The 18,179-nt window shown below is 37.3% G+C and overlaps 1 protein-coding gene across 50 annotated transcripts in view; it reads left to right on the top strand.

Annotated features, from left to right (window-relative positions):
• The window catches only part of RBFOX1 (RNA binding fox-1 homolog 1), a 908,679-nt gene that overhangs the window by 804,784 nt on the left and 85,716 nt on the right, over window positions 1–18,179 (top strand). For all 50 annotated transcript variants that reach the window (XM_063342862.1, XM_063342866.1, XM_063342858.1 and 47 more), the window contains 4 exons: window positions 2,515–2,658; window positions 5,502–5,555; window positions 10,605–10,697; window positions 12,388–12,448. In XM_063342862.1, the coding sequence (XP_063198932.1) occupies window positions 2,515–2,658; window positions 5,502–5,555; window positions 10,605–10,697; window positions 12,388–12,448 (352 nt within the window). The remainder of the gene's footprint in view (window positions 1–2,514; window positions 2,659–5,501; window positions 5,556–10,604; window positions 10,698–12,387; window positions 12,449–18,179) is intronic.

Raw genomic sequence — 18,179 nt, forward strand, 5'->3', positions numbered from 1 at the left:
TGATGATGGTGACTTTCTGGCTTCTAGTTTTCAGTCCTCACTGCCCAAACTCTTAAGACATGCTTTGCTGAAACTGGAAATTTCAGGCTTTTGTGAATAAAAGTGGTAAAATCAAAAAGAAACACACAGAAAATAACAGTGCCTGGATTTACCTACTTCACCCATAATTTGTAGCTCCTTCATTTTAGCATCATCTTCAGAAACCTCACTGGCTTTTTGTTGGCAATGTATCTGTTCGGCTTCTTAGTACGGAAGTTGCTCCTAATGTTTTGGTATGCTAATAGGGCACGGTTCAACCCTCCTACTCCTTGTTTCTCATCATTTATGTTAATACAGTGAACAGAAATGACTTTTTCCAATTTGCATTGATACAGTATGCTGATTGTATAATTTCTTCCTGGGGCACCCTTTGTTCCTGAAGCTGAACAGCACCTTCAGAATTCTTTAATTCTCTTCAGATTAATGCAATTGACCTTAAATTCTTCTGGAGTGTCGTATTTTAAGAGTTTCCAGTCCCTCATCCCCCACCTGCTCTCATATACCAAATTTCCTTCATATTTTTCTCCTTTTAAGGCACAAAGGTAGAAAGTAATGTCTCTGGTGTTTATGGATGGAACAGTTGCCTAAAATCTAAATTTTGAATTTTTGAGTTGGTTTTAGACAGCAAGAGATTAGCATGGAACATGTTTTTTTGTCTCTTAACAGCTGTATACCGTGTTTAGTATTTAAATCACTAGAAAATTGTGAAGATGAACTATTTTGTTTTTTGTGGGACCCTGCCTGTGAGTTCAGGGGGTAGCAGATGGAGAGATGTGGTGGCACTCACTGAGTTTTAGGTTTACACTTGAGCTGTTCCCAGTTTCTTGTTTGGATCACTTGAAAATCCTTCTTTAGTGCACACAAAAGTTTGTATTTGTGTACGGGTATCATCGTATCCCATGAAACGTGCACGCAGCTGGTGAACTGATGCTGCTGCAGAAATGATAAGGACCTTTATTTGTAAAGTGTTCTTAGCGCAGAAGTATATATAGGCAATGCAGGAAATTGTAAATGTTTGTACTTTGAATTTGAGAACATTTGCATTTACTGGGGAAGATGATGTTTCATTTAACTTGCTAGAATTAAATTTATATGTAGTTATTACTGATGTAAATTATGTATTCTCTCTGAGTTCTTTTGCTTCCTCCTTGACAGGCTTATTGGTACTAAAACTGTGTGGTAAGGTTTATTTTATTTAACCATTTTATTTTGCTTGAAACTGTTGTCTCTCAAAAGAAATTTGATAGTAGCAGGAAATGGGAGAGGGGTTTTTTTTAATGAAAAAAGTCAGAAAGACAAGCTGAACTGTAACATTAGAACACAAGAGAAAAATGAATACTTGGAAGATGAATATGCTCAGAAGGAAGCGGAAGGACAGAGAAAATAGAGGATCCTTGTCATTTCATTTGGCTGTTTTCTTTCCTCTTCTTTTTTTTCCAAATCCCTTCTACCAGTGCAAAAGAAAATAACTATGCTGTTTTAAAATACCAACGAAAAAATCTTTTTCTAGTGAATGTGTGCTGTATACATTGTGATTAATTAGGCACTGTATATCATTAAAGAACACAGCCCAGAAATGTCTACAATATACTGAATGTATTGGTTAGTTTTACTTTTTGGATAAAGGACATTATGTTTTTTCTTAATCTCTCTAAGGGTTTATAATTAAGTTTGTTAACTTGAAATACACAGCAATGTCCTTTGATTATAAAATAGCATTTTAAAACTAGGGAACAGTACCCCAGTAAAAAGTACCATGACATTATCTTATTTTGGTGAGAAAGAAAATCTGTAGAACTTTGTTTCCGGGTCTCACTTTTATGTCAGGCAACCTTCAGCCCTTGATTATACTCCTGTTCCCTTTTACAACTCAAGGCCTTTTCCATAACGGTGACCATTTATCTAGACAAAATGACCCTCTAGTGCCCATTAGCACTGCTTATGAAATGGCAACTAGGATGTGATGTGTTACCTACCTCCTCTGGAGAAGTCCCAGTGGCATCAGAATGAAAGTACTAATCTTATTTGAAAGTGTAGGGCTTGCTTCTGCAAGTAGGCTGGTATTTGGACATGCAGATTCTGTTTCTTCTATTGGCAAACACTGATGAGGTTAAAGGGCTTTCAGCAGTATCATAATTTAGGGAGACATAGTTATTCATTATTTAAAAGTAGCTAAGAAAATCAACAAATAAAAATCTCCTTTCCTATTCTCCAGTTTATTCCAAATACATATTAAAAGTATCACTGAAAACATATACTGCTGAGACACATACAGAAACAGATTTGATGTTCATGTATTTCAACTTCTGGTATTCTTCAGTACCTTTGTGTAGATTTAACTCCTCCTCAGTCTCTCTCTCTCTTCTTTTTTTTTTTTTTTTTTTTTTTTTAGTATTTAAGGCCGCGACTTCTTTATATTAAAAATGGCTGAAATACTTACAATAAGCTTTAACTTGTTTTGCTTTACCCTTTTAGCAGACAGATGATGCAGCACAGACCGATGGCCAGCAACAGACACAATCTTCTGAAAACACAGAAAACAAATCACAGCCAAAACGGCTTCATGTGTCAAATATACCATTCAGATTCCGGGATCCAGATCTTAGACAAATGTTTGGTGTAAGTACTCATACTTTATTTCTGCTTTTTTATATTTGCAGTAGCTATTTTATATTATAGGCAACTACAAGAGCAGTATCTCTGATTTAGGCTGTTTAAGCAGTTTCAGTAAAGATTCTGTTTTCATTTATTTATAACCAAACATCTGATTTGCCCATCACAACTGGGAAAAGAAATTCTACCGATTCTCCTGTATGTGGTACAGATGAGTGTATTCTATGTATCGTGCTGTTTTGTATTGCATTCAAACAAAGCTACCTGCATTGGCTTAAAATATTGAATGCATATAGATATTCCTGCTCTACACATCTGGATTTATATGCCTGTATTTATTGATTTTTGGAGAGCATGGTGTAAAATAGTCAATGCTTGACCTTATGAGCAAGAGACCCAAATCTGTAGAGGTAAGACATGGGCTGAATTTAAGCAGGAAGTCCCGGAGTAGGAATCCTCACCCGTCCCCACAGGTGTTGTAGGTCGGTAAGCTTCTAAAGTCTTTGCCAGTATTATTCTGTAAGTCTCACAATTTTTTTCTTTTGCCCAGGCCATTAGCTACCTTCCTGTGCATTGGCTGTGTTTCATACATCTCATGTGCCATTAATTCTAGGCTCATAACCATGAGAGGTTAGACCTGTTTTTTTACCCCTGCTCCAAGAACTCTTAGGTTTATTTTAAATGTCAGTAAATAAAACCTAGAAAGAGTGCTTGATCAGCTAGTAGAACCCAGCTTTTCCTTTTCCAAGTTAGTACTCTTAAGTATTTGTGTTCCTTTTGCTTTCTTATTTCTGACTCGCTAAAACTTAATTCTCTTCTGCGTTAGTGGGTTATACAGTGCGGCATCAAGTACTTCATGGCGCTATGCTTCTCTCCATCCTTCCTGTTCAGCTCAGATTTTTAAGTTCCTCTAATGTCTTTGTATGTGAGTTAAGCCATTGTGGTTTTCAGTATTTGTGTGTATGAAGTGAAGGAAACAGTCGCCGGAAAAAAGTACAGTACCGGGAAATGACAGTGACTTTGGCCATATCTGACTTGCTACAAGTAACCTCCCCTAAATGCAGCTCGCAGCACATCAGCAAAATAGCAGAAGGCATAATAATTAACCCTCTAGGGAAAGACATGCAAATTTATTTAAATTAAACAAACCACTTAAAATAGATGGATTTTGTTTGAAAGTACATTAAATCAAAGGGGGTTTTTTTGAGGGAATGTAGTATTTTTAAAGTGAATAAAAACTATGTTTCTTTTCAATATTTCTAAGTCTTAGGTCTCAAAAGAGTAACGCTGGAGAATGGCTAGAGTTTTCCAGCTTTAGAATGACTTGGTAATGGTAAACTTTTAGCTTCGGAATTGATAGAAAAATGAAATTTCTGCAAGCGCGAATTGAAATATCTGATGCAAAATACGGTAACGCTGCATCATGACCACATCATACACATAGCAGATGACCTTTTTACATGGACATAAATACAGGAGATGAGGATTGTTTATACATTGAGTCAATGTCTGCTTATAGGCTAAAGTTGCAGTTAAAACATTAATTAGGTGGTGAATGTGAGCACATAAAATAAGCCAAGGGATAACAAATGATGGTTGATTTTCATAACCAAGTTGAAACACTTTAATAAGGTAGGGAAGGAATACTGTCCTTTCTGGCCTGTAATTGTTTATTGTATATTAAAATACTGAAGTATAGGCTCATTTCTGCACTTCCTTGGACAATTGGTAGATTACTCTTCATTTGCTTGCTGCTAATTTTTGCCTTTTTGTTTAATATATTGTGTCACTTACCAGTGTTCATACTGATCCATACTGCCTGTTAATGACACATGAAATAACAGAAATGACCCATTGATACGTTACAGTGTCACATGTCAAAATGTGTCATATCAGAAAGCGTTAAACTAAACACTGCCCAAGTCAAACATTTATTCTCTTACTAAGACAAGTCCAATAGAACCTTTTTCTTTGGGATAGCAACTGTGGTCAAGATTTGTGTGTGTGAACAATGCCCAGATGATTGTGAGTGCTAGTGTAAGGTCAATAGTAATAACAGTTACTACTAATATTATAATGAAAGTTCAATTCTGAGCAGGGAAAAATCTCCAGCAAGTAAGTATCCATTCTAGTTTTCAAAATTATACTCTCGGTAAGACAAGAATTGCTTAGGGAGTAATGGTCATCCCTTTTCAGCCAGGGTGGAGAGAAATCCTCGCTCCTTGAGGCCAGTGACAAAACTCCCAGCTGGTTTAATCTTATTCCTGTAAAGCACAATTAACCAAACTCCTTTTCCTGTCCTGGAAAGCAGCTGCAAAAATCTTGTGAGACAAAGGTTCTTCAGAGGGAAGGATGACCAGAGGGTGACAATGTTCAGGCAGCTGTTTATCCTGTCTTGTTAGTGATGTTTATTTCACTCCAAGCAAATTAACTAGTAGCATATTACATGTGAAAAACGGGTGATGGCAGCTGGACTGGATGGATCACAAGGAAGTAACCTACTGTGTGCAAATACAAAATAAAAAAAAAGAAACATGGGACTTTCACTTGGCTGTGATCTCAGCTGAATGATGATTTCCTCTTTGTCAGGTGGTCTCACTGAACTTAAAGTTCATAAATGCGTGTGTGGAATGATAGTGACAAGTGTAATGATACCTACGATTTAGTTGTAATATTGATCTGGCTCCTCTTCAGTGTGTCTTTTTTGGTGCTTGACTATCTTTGATTTTATATTCTTTAACTTTTTTATGTGGTGCACCATTTTCTGAAACAAACTTTTGCGCTGTATGTGATAGAAGAGTTGAAGTTACCTTATTTTCATGTAACTTTTCTTTTTTTTTTTTTTGCAGCAATTTGGTAAAATCTTAGATGTTGAAATTATTTTTAATGAGCGAGGCTCAAAGGTAAGCAGTTTAATTCACCCATGGAATTTTTTAATTTGTGTAAAATATTTATACGAGTAAAAGGAAACAACTGCACTGCTGTAAAAAATAATGTCTGAAATTCCATGTTAGTGAAAGCATCTTCTGAGCTGTCATTCAGTTTCCTAAGCAGCATGAAAATCATTGGACTCATTGTATATCTTTTAAAGGGGGTAATTTTAGCTACTCCAAACTGTCATCTGTTTTATGGGAATGTTGATTTCTGCTGTCTGTATTCTTCAATGGTAATTATCTTGTTTATTTTACAAGATGAGTCCATACTTACAGATATTTGTAGGCAGGTTTGTATTATTAGTACAGGTATTTTTTTTCCCTATTGAAATGAAAGATGATAATGATACCTAATAAGTATCCTCTTTAGTAATTAGCTGAGAAAATATGTGATTGCTCTAGATTATCTAAGTGCAGATGTTTTCCTCTTTAGTTAAAGCTTCAGTACACCAACCCTTTGAAAACAATCTATTTTAACATTTATTTGACTAAGAGAGTTCTTATTGTATTGCAAACATTTAATTTTTTCTGAAAATTACTTTGCCTGAAATGCATACTTCAATTTATTCAATTTGCAAGATAGAATGGCTATGACTGCGTTAGCATCGTTAGCTGCTGCAAAACTGTAGCCCAGTATGCTTCACCTAATGCTTTATTAGCATTAAGTTACGACTTTTCAATAGAATCATGGAATCATTTAGGTTGGAAAAGACCCTTGGGATCATCGAGTCCAACCATAATAGTGTTAGCAAAAGATGTTGATTGTCCAGAACCTGCTCCTACTGAATAGTAGTGTAAATTTCTGAAGACATCCCAGTTGTCGCCTTTGAGTCGTTCTGTTGAAGATGGAGTGGAACTGAGTACACGTGTCGTGGTGGTGGTTTACGCATTTGTCTAGCCGTTAAATCTTACATAGGTAGGACTTTTAACCACCGCATCTGCATCAGACAGCATAAGGCTTTTTTAAAAGAGTTGAGGGGTGGGGTGAGGAGGCGTTTCTGAATTGAGTTTTTTTAATAGCGATCTTGCAGTGGTGAGAACATCCTTGTTCTAGAAAGGATTTCACAAGGGAGAGGTTTTCCTAGGTAGGCGTGTAATGTCACTACCTCAGAATAGACACTTTGTGTTTGAGACTCAGCCCTGTAATAAATACTTCTACACTACTCAGTGCTGTGTTGGTGCTTCCAGCTCTGTCTCTGAGTAAGCTGCTGAAGATACAGCAGTTCTGTGATGATTCCTTGCTTATGTATGCTGCTTCTCATCTTGTGTAGAGTTATTTCAGCTATAGCTACTTAGTATTTTGATTTGGAGAAGTACCTTTAGATTCTCTCAATTAAGTAAAAAAGTTGAAGAACAGGATTAGGAATAGGAGGAACATCTTTTATTTTATTTTTTTAAATCTTTTTTTAATCTGATCATTTCATGTCCATTCTGTAGGATTTAAGATGCACCAGATTAAAGTCCCATTCCTGGCAGTGCTTATCTATGTTTTCATAAAATCCCACTGAAACTGAAAGGACTACTAAGTGGTCTCAAACTGAGTACAGGTAAAAAAGTTTGCAGGATCAAAATTCAAATTTGTTTCTAGCTGCAGTTTGGCATAAAAGAATTGCTAGATTATTTTTTTTTTGTTATTTCTGGTTTTGTTTATTTCTTCTTATACCGATAATTAACAACAGGAGTAAGCTCATTTTCATACCATAACAGTTAAGAAAAATGGAATTGCAGATTCAAAAAACATCATGCTGGAGCAGCACTGTAAAGTGTAAAATAATTTTGCAGAAGGGAGTCTTTCCATAAAAGAAACCCTAAAATAAACCAAGTTTCATACTACAAATTTCTGCTTGTTTGGGGGCATAATAATAAAGACAACTTTGCTAGAGTTGTATGGCAAAACTGATGATATTTTATAAGAACGTCAGTTTGGTTTTGGTGTAGATCTTTCATACAACCTGTGTTAAATGAATGAGGCTTACCTTTGCAAATTCTTGAAGCTATTGATTAAAGTGACATTAAAAACTACCGGTAACTTACCTTTCTCTGCATTTACCACTCATCTTGGAAGGAGACTTGGAAATACAGCTTCCATTACTGTGCGTATTTTAATGCTGTTTGAATGCTGAAGCTCTCCATGGAGCTGCGATGGCTTTTGTCTTGGGCACAATTGCAAGGCTGCAAAGATACAGGAACATCAACAAGTACCATTTTTTTATGGTTGTAAATTAATGCTCTATACAGCTATATACTACATACAAAGCTTTCATAAATCTGTTTGTGTATATATATATTAATATATATCATATTAACATACATTTCTTCAATAAGAAGAGCTCCAAAGCACCTCCCAAATTAAAACAGAATCTTCTCAAGTACTAACTTGGCTAATATTAAATCATTTGACAGACTTTAAAAATAAAATGCAGAAATTTACTGGTTAATAAAACACATAATATGCTAAGCTAAAGTAGGTGTTGAATCAGGTGCATATAAAATTAATGTTAACGTGTTTGTGTAGATATTTGAATGTGTGATGAGTGAATCTATGTTCGGTGATAGAGTTTCTCTGTCAGCTAGGTAAAATTAAAGATTTGCATAAATAATAAGAGCTTAATTTAAATGGTGTTAATTATGAGAATAAGTACAACATAAGAAATTAAAAAAATTACAATGAGTATTCTTTTCAGAATCTTTGAAGTTCCTGTCTTATCTTGGCTTGTGGCTCCGCTTTATATCTTTTTCTAATTTTTTAATATAATTAGGTTTTTATCTTTCCCTTCAGTTGTTTGAAAAAAATTAGCTGGTAGTGCTGTGAGCTAAGAAGACTGATTCAAAATTTTGACTAAACAACTCCCAGCAAATGTTTGCAATTCTGAGAAGTTCGGCAGGGAGGAGAGGGGAGAACAAACAGAACTGGAGGAGTTTATGCTACTCGTTGGATCGATGGCTTCAGTGATGCTTTCTACTGTGGAATTTTCTTAATGGCATCTTAAATGATGAACTTTTTTTTTTTCCAGAGCTTTTACAAGATGCAAGGGAGCAGTTGAAGAAGAAATAAAAGTTTAAAGTTGAGGAAGGCTTTAGGTATAAGAAAAGCCTCTGCAGGCATCTAAAACCTAAGGATTAGTACTGAGGAGGGGGATTAAGTCTCTCCCGAACACTCCTGATGTTTTGGGAAAGAGAGTGTTACAGCCTCTATGTCTTGTGACAAGTGAGGTCGTGGCTTTGTGTTACAGTTGTGGAGCGTAGAGTGGAGAAAATGTGTGAATTAGGTGTTCTGAGAACGGCTTCAGCCAGAAGCGGAGCTGCTGATAGAGCACTTCTGAGCTCGGGCTTCAGTGTGCCTTTAAAAGAGGAAAAAAAAGCCACAGACAATGTGTTTAAGCTACTTTGAAGGGAATGGAACATAAACTGCTACTGTATATAAATATTTCTATGTTATGAACTGGCATAAATAAATGTGTTGTTTGAGTAGGTAAAATAACCCAAAAAACTCACATGATCCTGATAGTTTCTTAACTCCTTTTGTTGATTAATTAATTTTGTAGTTCATATCCATTGTTTTTCTCAATGCTTGGTGTCGCTTTTGCCTTAGGTTTCATATTTGGTCTCTTTTTTGTATAAAACATACAAATAAATGTATAAATATCTTCATTTACTTTTTTCTTTTTTTCTTTTTTTTTTTTTTTTAAATCAGTCACTATGTACGTAGTAGGTAGAACTGTGGGGGGACTAAGTGGGTGAATACTGACCACAAAACTTAGCGCGTGGACTGGAGAGTGCGGAGAGATGATGCATGGCTTATTGCTGAGGAACAGCACGGAGGGAAGCTCTAACTCCACAGTTTAAGTAACAGTAAAGAGAAAGCTTGTAGTAGGACTTCAAATACATGCAGCAATGCCTATTCCTGATAAAACGGCTGTAACTTGCTAATGTTTCAAAACACCAAGGACGCAGGAGCTTATTTGTTTGGATGACTTTGGGAAAGCATGCAAAGGCATTGTAGTGCTAATGTAAGAATTACTTCAAAGGGTTGGTGTATGTTTCTAAAATGTTTTTTCAATGTGAAATATTTACCGTTGTAAACAGTGTTTAATTTAACTTAGCACAAAAAAAAAAAAAAAGAATTCTAGTAGGATTGGAAATGTTTGTTTAACCTAATATTAGAAAGCAAAACATTTGCCATAGGCAGAATTTCAATTTGTCAAGTATTCTCCTGTCCCACTAACATGGGATTTGGCAGTTTTACCAGTTGCATGTTCTAGATGTGGAAAGTAATATACGTAAATAGTAAATGAAGCAGTTAAACTTATTCAAAACGTTTGCATTTTTATTCCTTTATCAGAATTTCTTTTTCTATTCACATCATGTGATTTTATTTGATCTGTTAATACAAGAAAGTTTATACTTTGTTCTAAAGGTACTTTTGTTTTGTTGGTGGTTTTCTTTTCTTTTTTTCTTTTATAAAAAAATAAGTAAAGGCTGTATAGTTTGACAGAAGTTTAAGTTACCCTAGTGTTGCATGGGAACAATGTTTCTTATGATCACAAGAGCATGATTAAGTAGGCAATGTTTTAGAGTATATTGACATTGTGTTGAATTTTGTGCACATGTTTTTTATTTCGTTGAGATATCTGCATGTCATTAAAATGTGGTTCATTTTCTTTTCTCATTAGTTCATTTTTTTCTATGTGAAGACACTGTAATTTATTTTAATTTCATTTTCTTATTGTTAGATTTATTTTCCTCTGTAGTGACATGTAGAAAGGTATTTTTGGTATCATTCTTTGAATTTCTCAGAGGGTTATTATCTAACTGATGACAGAAAAAATTTGTTCACATTTGTCGCTTATTTATTGCACATCTCAATACAATTATAATTTTTCTAATTTGCATGTTACAGAAATGAAGCAAGGACAAGAAAATATTAAATTAAAGAGAGAGAACATAAGCAAACAAGTGGTCGTTGACTGAAATAATAATGTGCATGTTGTTTTCCCCCCTTCTCCCTCCTGCATGCAGGGATTTGGTTTCGTAACTTTCGAAAATAGTGCTGATGCGGACAGGGCGAGGGAGAAATTACACGGCACCGTGGTAGAGGGCCGTAAAATCGAGGTGCATGTTCAAAATATTTTCCTTTTCATCTTTTTTATAAATGTCTGCTTCACTCTCATTTGTTGTTTCAGATGCATCATTGGTGTCTTCTGTGTGCTCCCCTTTCCCCTTCCCATTGTTTATATATATATTTATATATAAAGAGAGAGAATTGGCCTTACTTGGGTTTTTTATTATTATTTCTTTTGTAATTATTATTATTATTATCATTATTGCTGAAAAGTGGATGACAGAATTGAAAAAAAAAATGAAAGCTTTAATATTTTGAAGTTATTATTTTGGATGTTTTGTAAATCAATGGGTGCAGTAGATTCCAAAAACCAGCCAACAAAAAAAAAAAAAAAAAAATTGAGAACAACAAAAAAAAAAGTGTGACAGACAAAACAAAAACGAACAGAAGGTTGTTTTTTTATTTTGTTTTTTTTTTCTTTTTTTTCTTTTTTCTTTTTTTTTTTTTTTTTGCTGCAGGGTTGATGCGGGATCCACAGTGGCTTTCAAAAAATTCAGATTGGGAAAGAAGCATCCAAAAGATGTACCAGAAAAAGAAACAAAGCCAGACTAGAGACCAACCAATTTTAACATTTAATTTTTAATGAAACCATCAGGCTGCTTTGGCTGGATGGCCTGAGCCATTCATACCTAGTACAAAAGCAACACAAATGCGTTTTACTACCACTGGATCCCCTTCAATACTGCCTCAGTCGTATTTGTTAGAATAAAAAAAATACCAATTGAAAATGCTGTCGTCTTTTGAGTAAGATGTTGCATATTTTGCCTTTTCATTTTCCCCCTTCGACGGTAGCGCTTAGGGCCCTCACCAAACTCTCAGTAACCATGGTAACTGTATACATACCCATGCTGGCGATGGTGCTGAATGGTAAGTGGAGAAGTCCATCTGCCGTTTCACGTATTTAGCGCTGATATACCACGTGAATTTTTTTGACTTGTTGTATTAAGTTTTCTTGATGCTACATTTTTTTCTATATTGGTACGCCTGTAATTGAGTGTACGTTTTAAGCAAGCCTGGGAGGCACTGATTGGATTGAGGATATGACTTCGTGCACATCTTACTCAGATTGTTAACTCCATATTGTGTTAAATAATGCACCCTCTTTTTATCCTTTTGTTAGCTGTGATTTTAAAGCTTGAATGATTTTGTTAATTCTTGCAATGAAAAAGGCTCTTGTTCCAAGTGTTGAATGCTAGATGTTGCTTTTCCAATGGTACTTCTCTTCTAAAGGGTTATGTTGCACACTGCTAAAATTCGTTTGTCCCTTTTTTTGACATTTTCTTTGTTTCCTTGTACCTTGTCTCTTTCCCTTCTACTCCACTGCATGTTCCTTCATATAATCTTTTTTTCTGTTTTGAGTATTTATTGTATCAGTGTTATCATGGAATACAAGCATGCTCCTAAGTCTTAAATTATGCAGTACCTTTTAATTTGCTTTTAATGTCTTTTTATTAAAGTTTAAATGATATGATGTTGCTTTATTGAAATGATTTGTAAGTTAAAATGGTTATGAAAGTAAATGTAATTATAAATAGTATGATTTTGTTATGCACCTGTTGCCTTCTATAAATTAAATTGCATTTTATTTTTACATGACTAATAGCAGTAATAATGCATGCATTTAATAGTAACACGAACCCTTCCTGTAACCCTTTCTAATCCAGTGTTCTATGTGCTTAGGTAAATAATGCAACAGCACGTGTAATGACAAATAAAAAGACCGTCAACCCTTACACGAATGGTAAGTGCATGAGACCTCAGCGCTTTGGTTTAATGTCAGTGCATGGGAAACCTCACTCTCCTGCTGAATGGGTGGACTCATCTGCTCATGACGTGTCGCAGTCTGCATCTCCTGCATCTCCTTGGGCTCGGGCTTTGTCCAGCCGCCTAAAACATGATATGACCGGTCATAAATTCATTCTGTATAGAGTTCAGCTAATTCACAGCTGTGTGGGCGTAGCATGCATCATCTTGCCTGATTGGAATCTGAGTGTTTAACTGTGGTGGCTTTTGTATAGGAAAATACACCTGATAGGAAAGTGTTGTTCTTTTCTAGCTTTGTGCAGTGTTAATGTTGCGATGAATGAACTAATTGGAGTATTCATTTTTGCTTGGATGATGGAGGTAGGGAGACCAGTAAGAAGAACATCTCTGTCAAGCATGAGATACTTTTTAGTACCAAGACACGCATCTAGTCAAAGATAATTTTCTGTGTCTTCCATCCATAATTTGTTAGAAGTAAAGGGCAAACTGTAACGTGGTGCTGCTTCCGGCTTTTTATCCATTGAAAAATCTAAATTCCAAGCTATCTAAAAAATTCATTCTAATACTGACCTAAGTTAGTACAATGTTGTACCTTAATGAGATAAAAGTAATCCATAGATATCTGAGGAGTTTGGAAGCAATACATTTTAAAAATGTTTCGTTTGGCAGTGTTTGATCATGTGCTTGAGTTGTTTGCGTTTGCTAGTTCAGAAAATTCTAACAAGTTCCCACCTCAACAATGTCAAACAATAACACGTTGATTGAAGTTAATTGCAATTATATTTTCCAGTTTTACTAGACTGTGTAGTTATAATTATTTGCTTTTCAATTTAATTTAGTTTTTTCCATCCAGTAGAAAGATGAAATCTGCACATCCATCAGTAAAGGTATCCACAGGTAGATTAGACTCTCTTCCATTTTGAAATATAATGGATCTTATTTTCTATATCCAAGGTCTCATTAGTGAGGTTTTACTAAAACCCAGGGCAAACAGTGGCTTTATTTTTTTAATGAAAGAGCCAGTATTTTTTCCTACCGCAGGAAAAATAAAGTGGTGGTTTTTCATTTGAGATGTGATAATTGAGCTAGTTAAGGTGATCTGGAGAAAGAGAGTCTGAAATTCCTCATAGTTTCTCAGAAACTGTTTTCTTCTTTGTTTGGCGTATAAACATGGAACTTGGCAAATGATGCAGGTGGGAAAATCTCCTTCATTTTTACTGGCTTTAAAACACCCGAGTGAATCTAGGAAAAGAGAGACGAAGCTTGACTGGATCACATCACAAGATTGTGTTGCAATAAGGAGTTAAATTAACTACCTGCATATGATGCTATAAACTTTGTCTGCTATATTGTAATGATAAAAGGATAAAACTAGTTGTTTTTTATAAATGATGATGTGTATTTTCTATTCATACTACCCTAAAGCTACAAAACTGTCAATTAGCCAATAACACGTTACATATGGGGCCGGATGGGTTTCACCCAAGAGTACTCAGGGAGCTGGTGGGAGAGCTCACCAAGCCTCTCTCCATCATTTATCAACAGTCTTGGTCAACCAGATGACTGGAGGGTGGCTAATGTGACGCCCATCTACAAGAAGGGTCGGAAGGGAGGATCTGGGGAACTACAGGCCTGTCAGCCTGACCTCGGTACCAGGAAAGATCATGGAGAGGAGGATCATCTTGAGCGAGCTGTCGTGGCAAGTGCAGGGCAGCCAAGGGATCAGGGTTTAGGAAAGGGAGGTCCTGCTTAACCAACCTGATCTCTTTCTATGACCATGTGACCCACCTTCTGGATGCGGGGAAGGCTGTGGACGTTGTCTGTCTGGACTTTGGTAAGGCCTTTGACACCGTCCCCCACAGCATTCTCCTGGAGAAGCTGGAGGCGAACCATGGCATAGACAAGTGTACTCTTCACTGGGTTAAAAACTGTCTGGATGGCCGTGCCCAGAGAGTTGTGATTAATGGGGTGAAATCCTCTTGGCGGCTGCTCAACAGTGGTGTCCCTCGGGGCTCAGTTTTGGGGCCAGTTTTGTTTAATGTCTTTATCAATGATCTGGATGAGGGGATTGAGTGCACCCTCAGCAAGTTTGCAGATGACACCAAACTAGGTGGGAGTGTTGATCTGCTTGAGGGAAGGAAGGCTCTACAGAGGGACATGGACAGGCTGAATCCGTGGGCCAAGGCCAACTGTATGAGGTTTAATAAGGCCAAGTGCCGGGTCCTGCACTTGGGTCACAACAACCCCAAGCAACGCTACAGGCTTGGGGAAGAGTGGCTGGAAAGCTGCCCAGCAGAAAAGGCCCTGGGGGTGCTGGTGGACGGCCAGCTTCACGTGAGCCAGCAGTGTGCCCAGGTGGCCAAGAAGGCCAACAGCATTCTGGCTTGTATCAGGAAAAGCGTGGCCAGCAGGAGTAGGGAAGTGATGGTGCCTCTGTACTCGGCACTGGTGAGGCCTCACCTCGAGTACTGTGTTCAGTTCTGGGCCCCAGAGCTACCAGGCTGGTGAGGGGTCTGGAGACCAGGTCATATGAGGAGAGGCTGAGGGAGCTGAGCATGTTTAGCTTGGAGAAGAGGAGGCTGAGGGGAGACCTCATTGCCCTCTACAACTACCTGAAAGGAGGTTGTGGAGAGGTGGGTGTTGGCCTCTTCTCCCAAGTGGATAATGACAGGACCAGAGGAAATGGTCTGAAGTTGTGTCAGGGGAGGTTTAGATTAGATGTTAGGAAGAATTACTTTACTGAAAGAGTGGTCAGGCCCTGGAACAGCCTGCCCAGGGAGGTGTTTAAGAAACGTGTAGATGTGGCACTTCAGGGCATGCTCTAGTGGCAGAGATTGTAGGGGGTTTTTTGTGTGTGTATGGTTGGACTTGATGATCTCAAAGGTCCTTTCCAACCACAAAGATTCTATGATTCTATATCAGGACATCTAGCGCTGAAGGAAGGGAATGCTGGAAATAGCGATGGAATCTGGTTTTAGAGGAGGTTCACCTCTGTGTCCTGCACTGGAGGATTACTTAGCTCATACATTACCATTTATTAATATCCAAAACCAGAATGATGACAATCTGCCGTTAAGTGTTTCCCACTTGAAGTGGTTTGTTTCTGTCATTTTCCATCCTGTTCCATCTGGATCTCACCAAAAGTATGAAACGTCCCATTCAGTGCATAAAAATTAGCATTTACGTTTGCAAATCCATACATCCAGGTTGTTGCATGCAGGATGTTCTTTTGCGCAGCTTTTGATGGGTATCCACCAAGGCAAACTCTGGTTATAGTTCATACGTTTTGATTTTTTTTTTACTTTTTTTTTTAATGTCTGAGATCCCCTGAAGTAAACACATGAGGAGAATCATGTTCTTCTTGCGTAATCATTACGAGTGACAAGGAATGAAGTGTAGACGTGCAAGGTGCTTCCTTTAGTTTAGTCAGTGCTCCTATTATCAGTCATCATGACGTCATATGATTCTAGTTCTTTATCATTTTGTCAGGAATTAACCAGTACTATTGCTGGTTATTAAACACTACTGTTGTCTAAAGTAAAGTTCTCACCTTTTAAATAAAATATAAGGCTAGTTTTTCTGTGTTCTTCTGCAAGCATGTTAACGTTTGCAAGATGCGTAGGACGCAGGTAGCCAGAAGCTTTTTGTTTGCACATCCCTATCTCTTCAGAACTGCTTCTTTTTTAATGTGTGCGTTTATTTTTCAAGGAGTGTGTGGTGACTGATATGTTATTGGCAGGTATTCAAAATGTAGTTGTGGCACCTCTGGTACTATATGAAAACATCAGGCACTAATATTTATTGTAATTTAAAAATAAGATGTACTCCTTTCTTTCTTTCTTTCCTGAATACTGCTGGCTGTTTGATAACAGAGCTCATGTTGTAAATATGACTGCAAAAGTCAGTAGATCTTAAAGCACAAAAACCTAGATTTTTTTTTTTTTTTTTTTTTTACTATATGCAGCTTCATTCAACTAAGTGGTTTGCTTTTGTGTTGTAGATGGTTTTTGAAATAAGTATGCTTTCCAGTGACTTTTGGTGATTCCTGAAACGAGCAGTTAATAAATGCTCAGTTGTTAGGAGAGCTCTTTCTGTGCAAGTTTATCAGACAGGATGACTTTGATGGCTGACCTCATGTGCTTTGGAGATAGAACTGCCTTTTCTTTGCAAATAAATTAATTGTCAGGAGTTCTACTTGTTGGCAGAAATATTTTTGAGACATTTTTAGATGTTCCAGCCCCTCCTGTTCACAGTTATACTTTCTTCTGATGCCCATGTTGCAATTCAGGATGCTCATCCGAGTGCTGTGGGGAACAGAGAATTATGCACAAGTGGATTCAGAGAAGCACAGCAATGAATGAGGAACACGAAACAGCAATCCGTAGAGGGATACATATGTTTTAAAGGTTATACTTGTGGTGTCTTGAATTTGAGCCTCCTGTCGATCTAAACTTAGATTCAAGTCACAGCTAGTGACTATTACCACCGTTAAATTCCCTCCCACTCCCCTTTCCTCCCCTCTGTTTGCAAACAGGAGGAAAACAAATGGTGTCACAGGGCTTCTTCCCAGCCAGAACGTTCCTTCAGCCATGGGTGCCTGTCTGGCCTGTGAAGTGAAAGTAGTCCCCTGCGTGGCTCTGCCCCACTTTCTACCAGAGCCTGTTACGCTGGGCAGCGTGATGATTTCCTTCCCTTCAGCGCGCTTAACCTGCATGTCTTTCAATGAGCGTACGGCGCGGGGGTTTGGGGCAGGCAGAGGGGTTGTTTGGTTCCTTGTTTGCTTTTTAAGTTTTGAGCTTTTATCGTTTCAACTCGAGGAGGAGATTAATATTGTGTCAGCGAGAAAAATGCACAAAATTACACCCACTGCAGAGAATTTGCCTCCTCCAGCTGGTGAAGTAGGGTTACTTGGCAGATGCTCGCTCGGATACATCAACTCCTATCACACTTGATTAACCCACACAGCTACGGGCCAGCACATTGCTGGCTGACAAGATAAAGTTAAGTTTAATTACTGTTATTTTCACGATGGATGAGGTTTTTCCTGTATAAACTCCAAAAAGTTAGATGAGACAGCCATCACTGTGAGCGAGAGAGGTAGGAACTGAAAGAGGAGGAGCGTGGCTTTCCGCTGTGAAGAGCAATATGTGTCTTCCAAGGTTTTTTTTCTTTCTCAGAGAAGTTGTGGTGCTTAGTGTAACTTAGAAGCCGAGAGGTGTCTAGCAGCTCCTTTGACAGCAAAAGCTGACAGATCTGAAATTCAGTCCAATCTTTCATTCTGGAAGGCATTGATCAGTGGTCTTTTGAGGAAGTAATGAATTTGAAATATTAAATACTCCCTAAGCTACAAAAAGTTGGATTTTTTTGTTGTTGTTATTATTATTTTTTTACTGAAGGCCTCAAAATTTGGGTGATTTTCCATCACACAAAATTTGGCTAAGAGTATTTGTTATACCACAACATTCATTAATATAATCCTGTAATATGTATAATTGAAGGGTTAGGTAAAAATCCTGTGTAATTTTGGGGAGGAAAGTAATTTTAACCCTTTTTGGTTGGCCATTTGTCAGCTTCCGTAATTATCTTTTAGGTACGTACAGCAATTGCCATTAATTCAGCAGTTGCCCGCCGTGTTGCTCTTTACTCTGTTTGACCTTATTAATGAGTTACATTTCAAAAATACCCCTCACCTCTGTTACTGAACAGTT

Source organism: Chroicocephalus ridibundus, chromosome 8 (genome assembly GCF_963924245.1).
Source record: "Chroicocephalus ridibundus chromosome 8, bChrRid1.1, whole genome shotgun sequence".
Taxonomy (NCBI): Eukaryota; Metazoa; Chordata; class Aves; order Charadriiformes; family Laridae; genus Chroicocephalus; species Chroicocephalus ridibundus.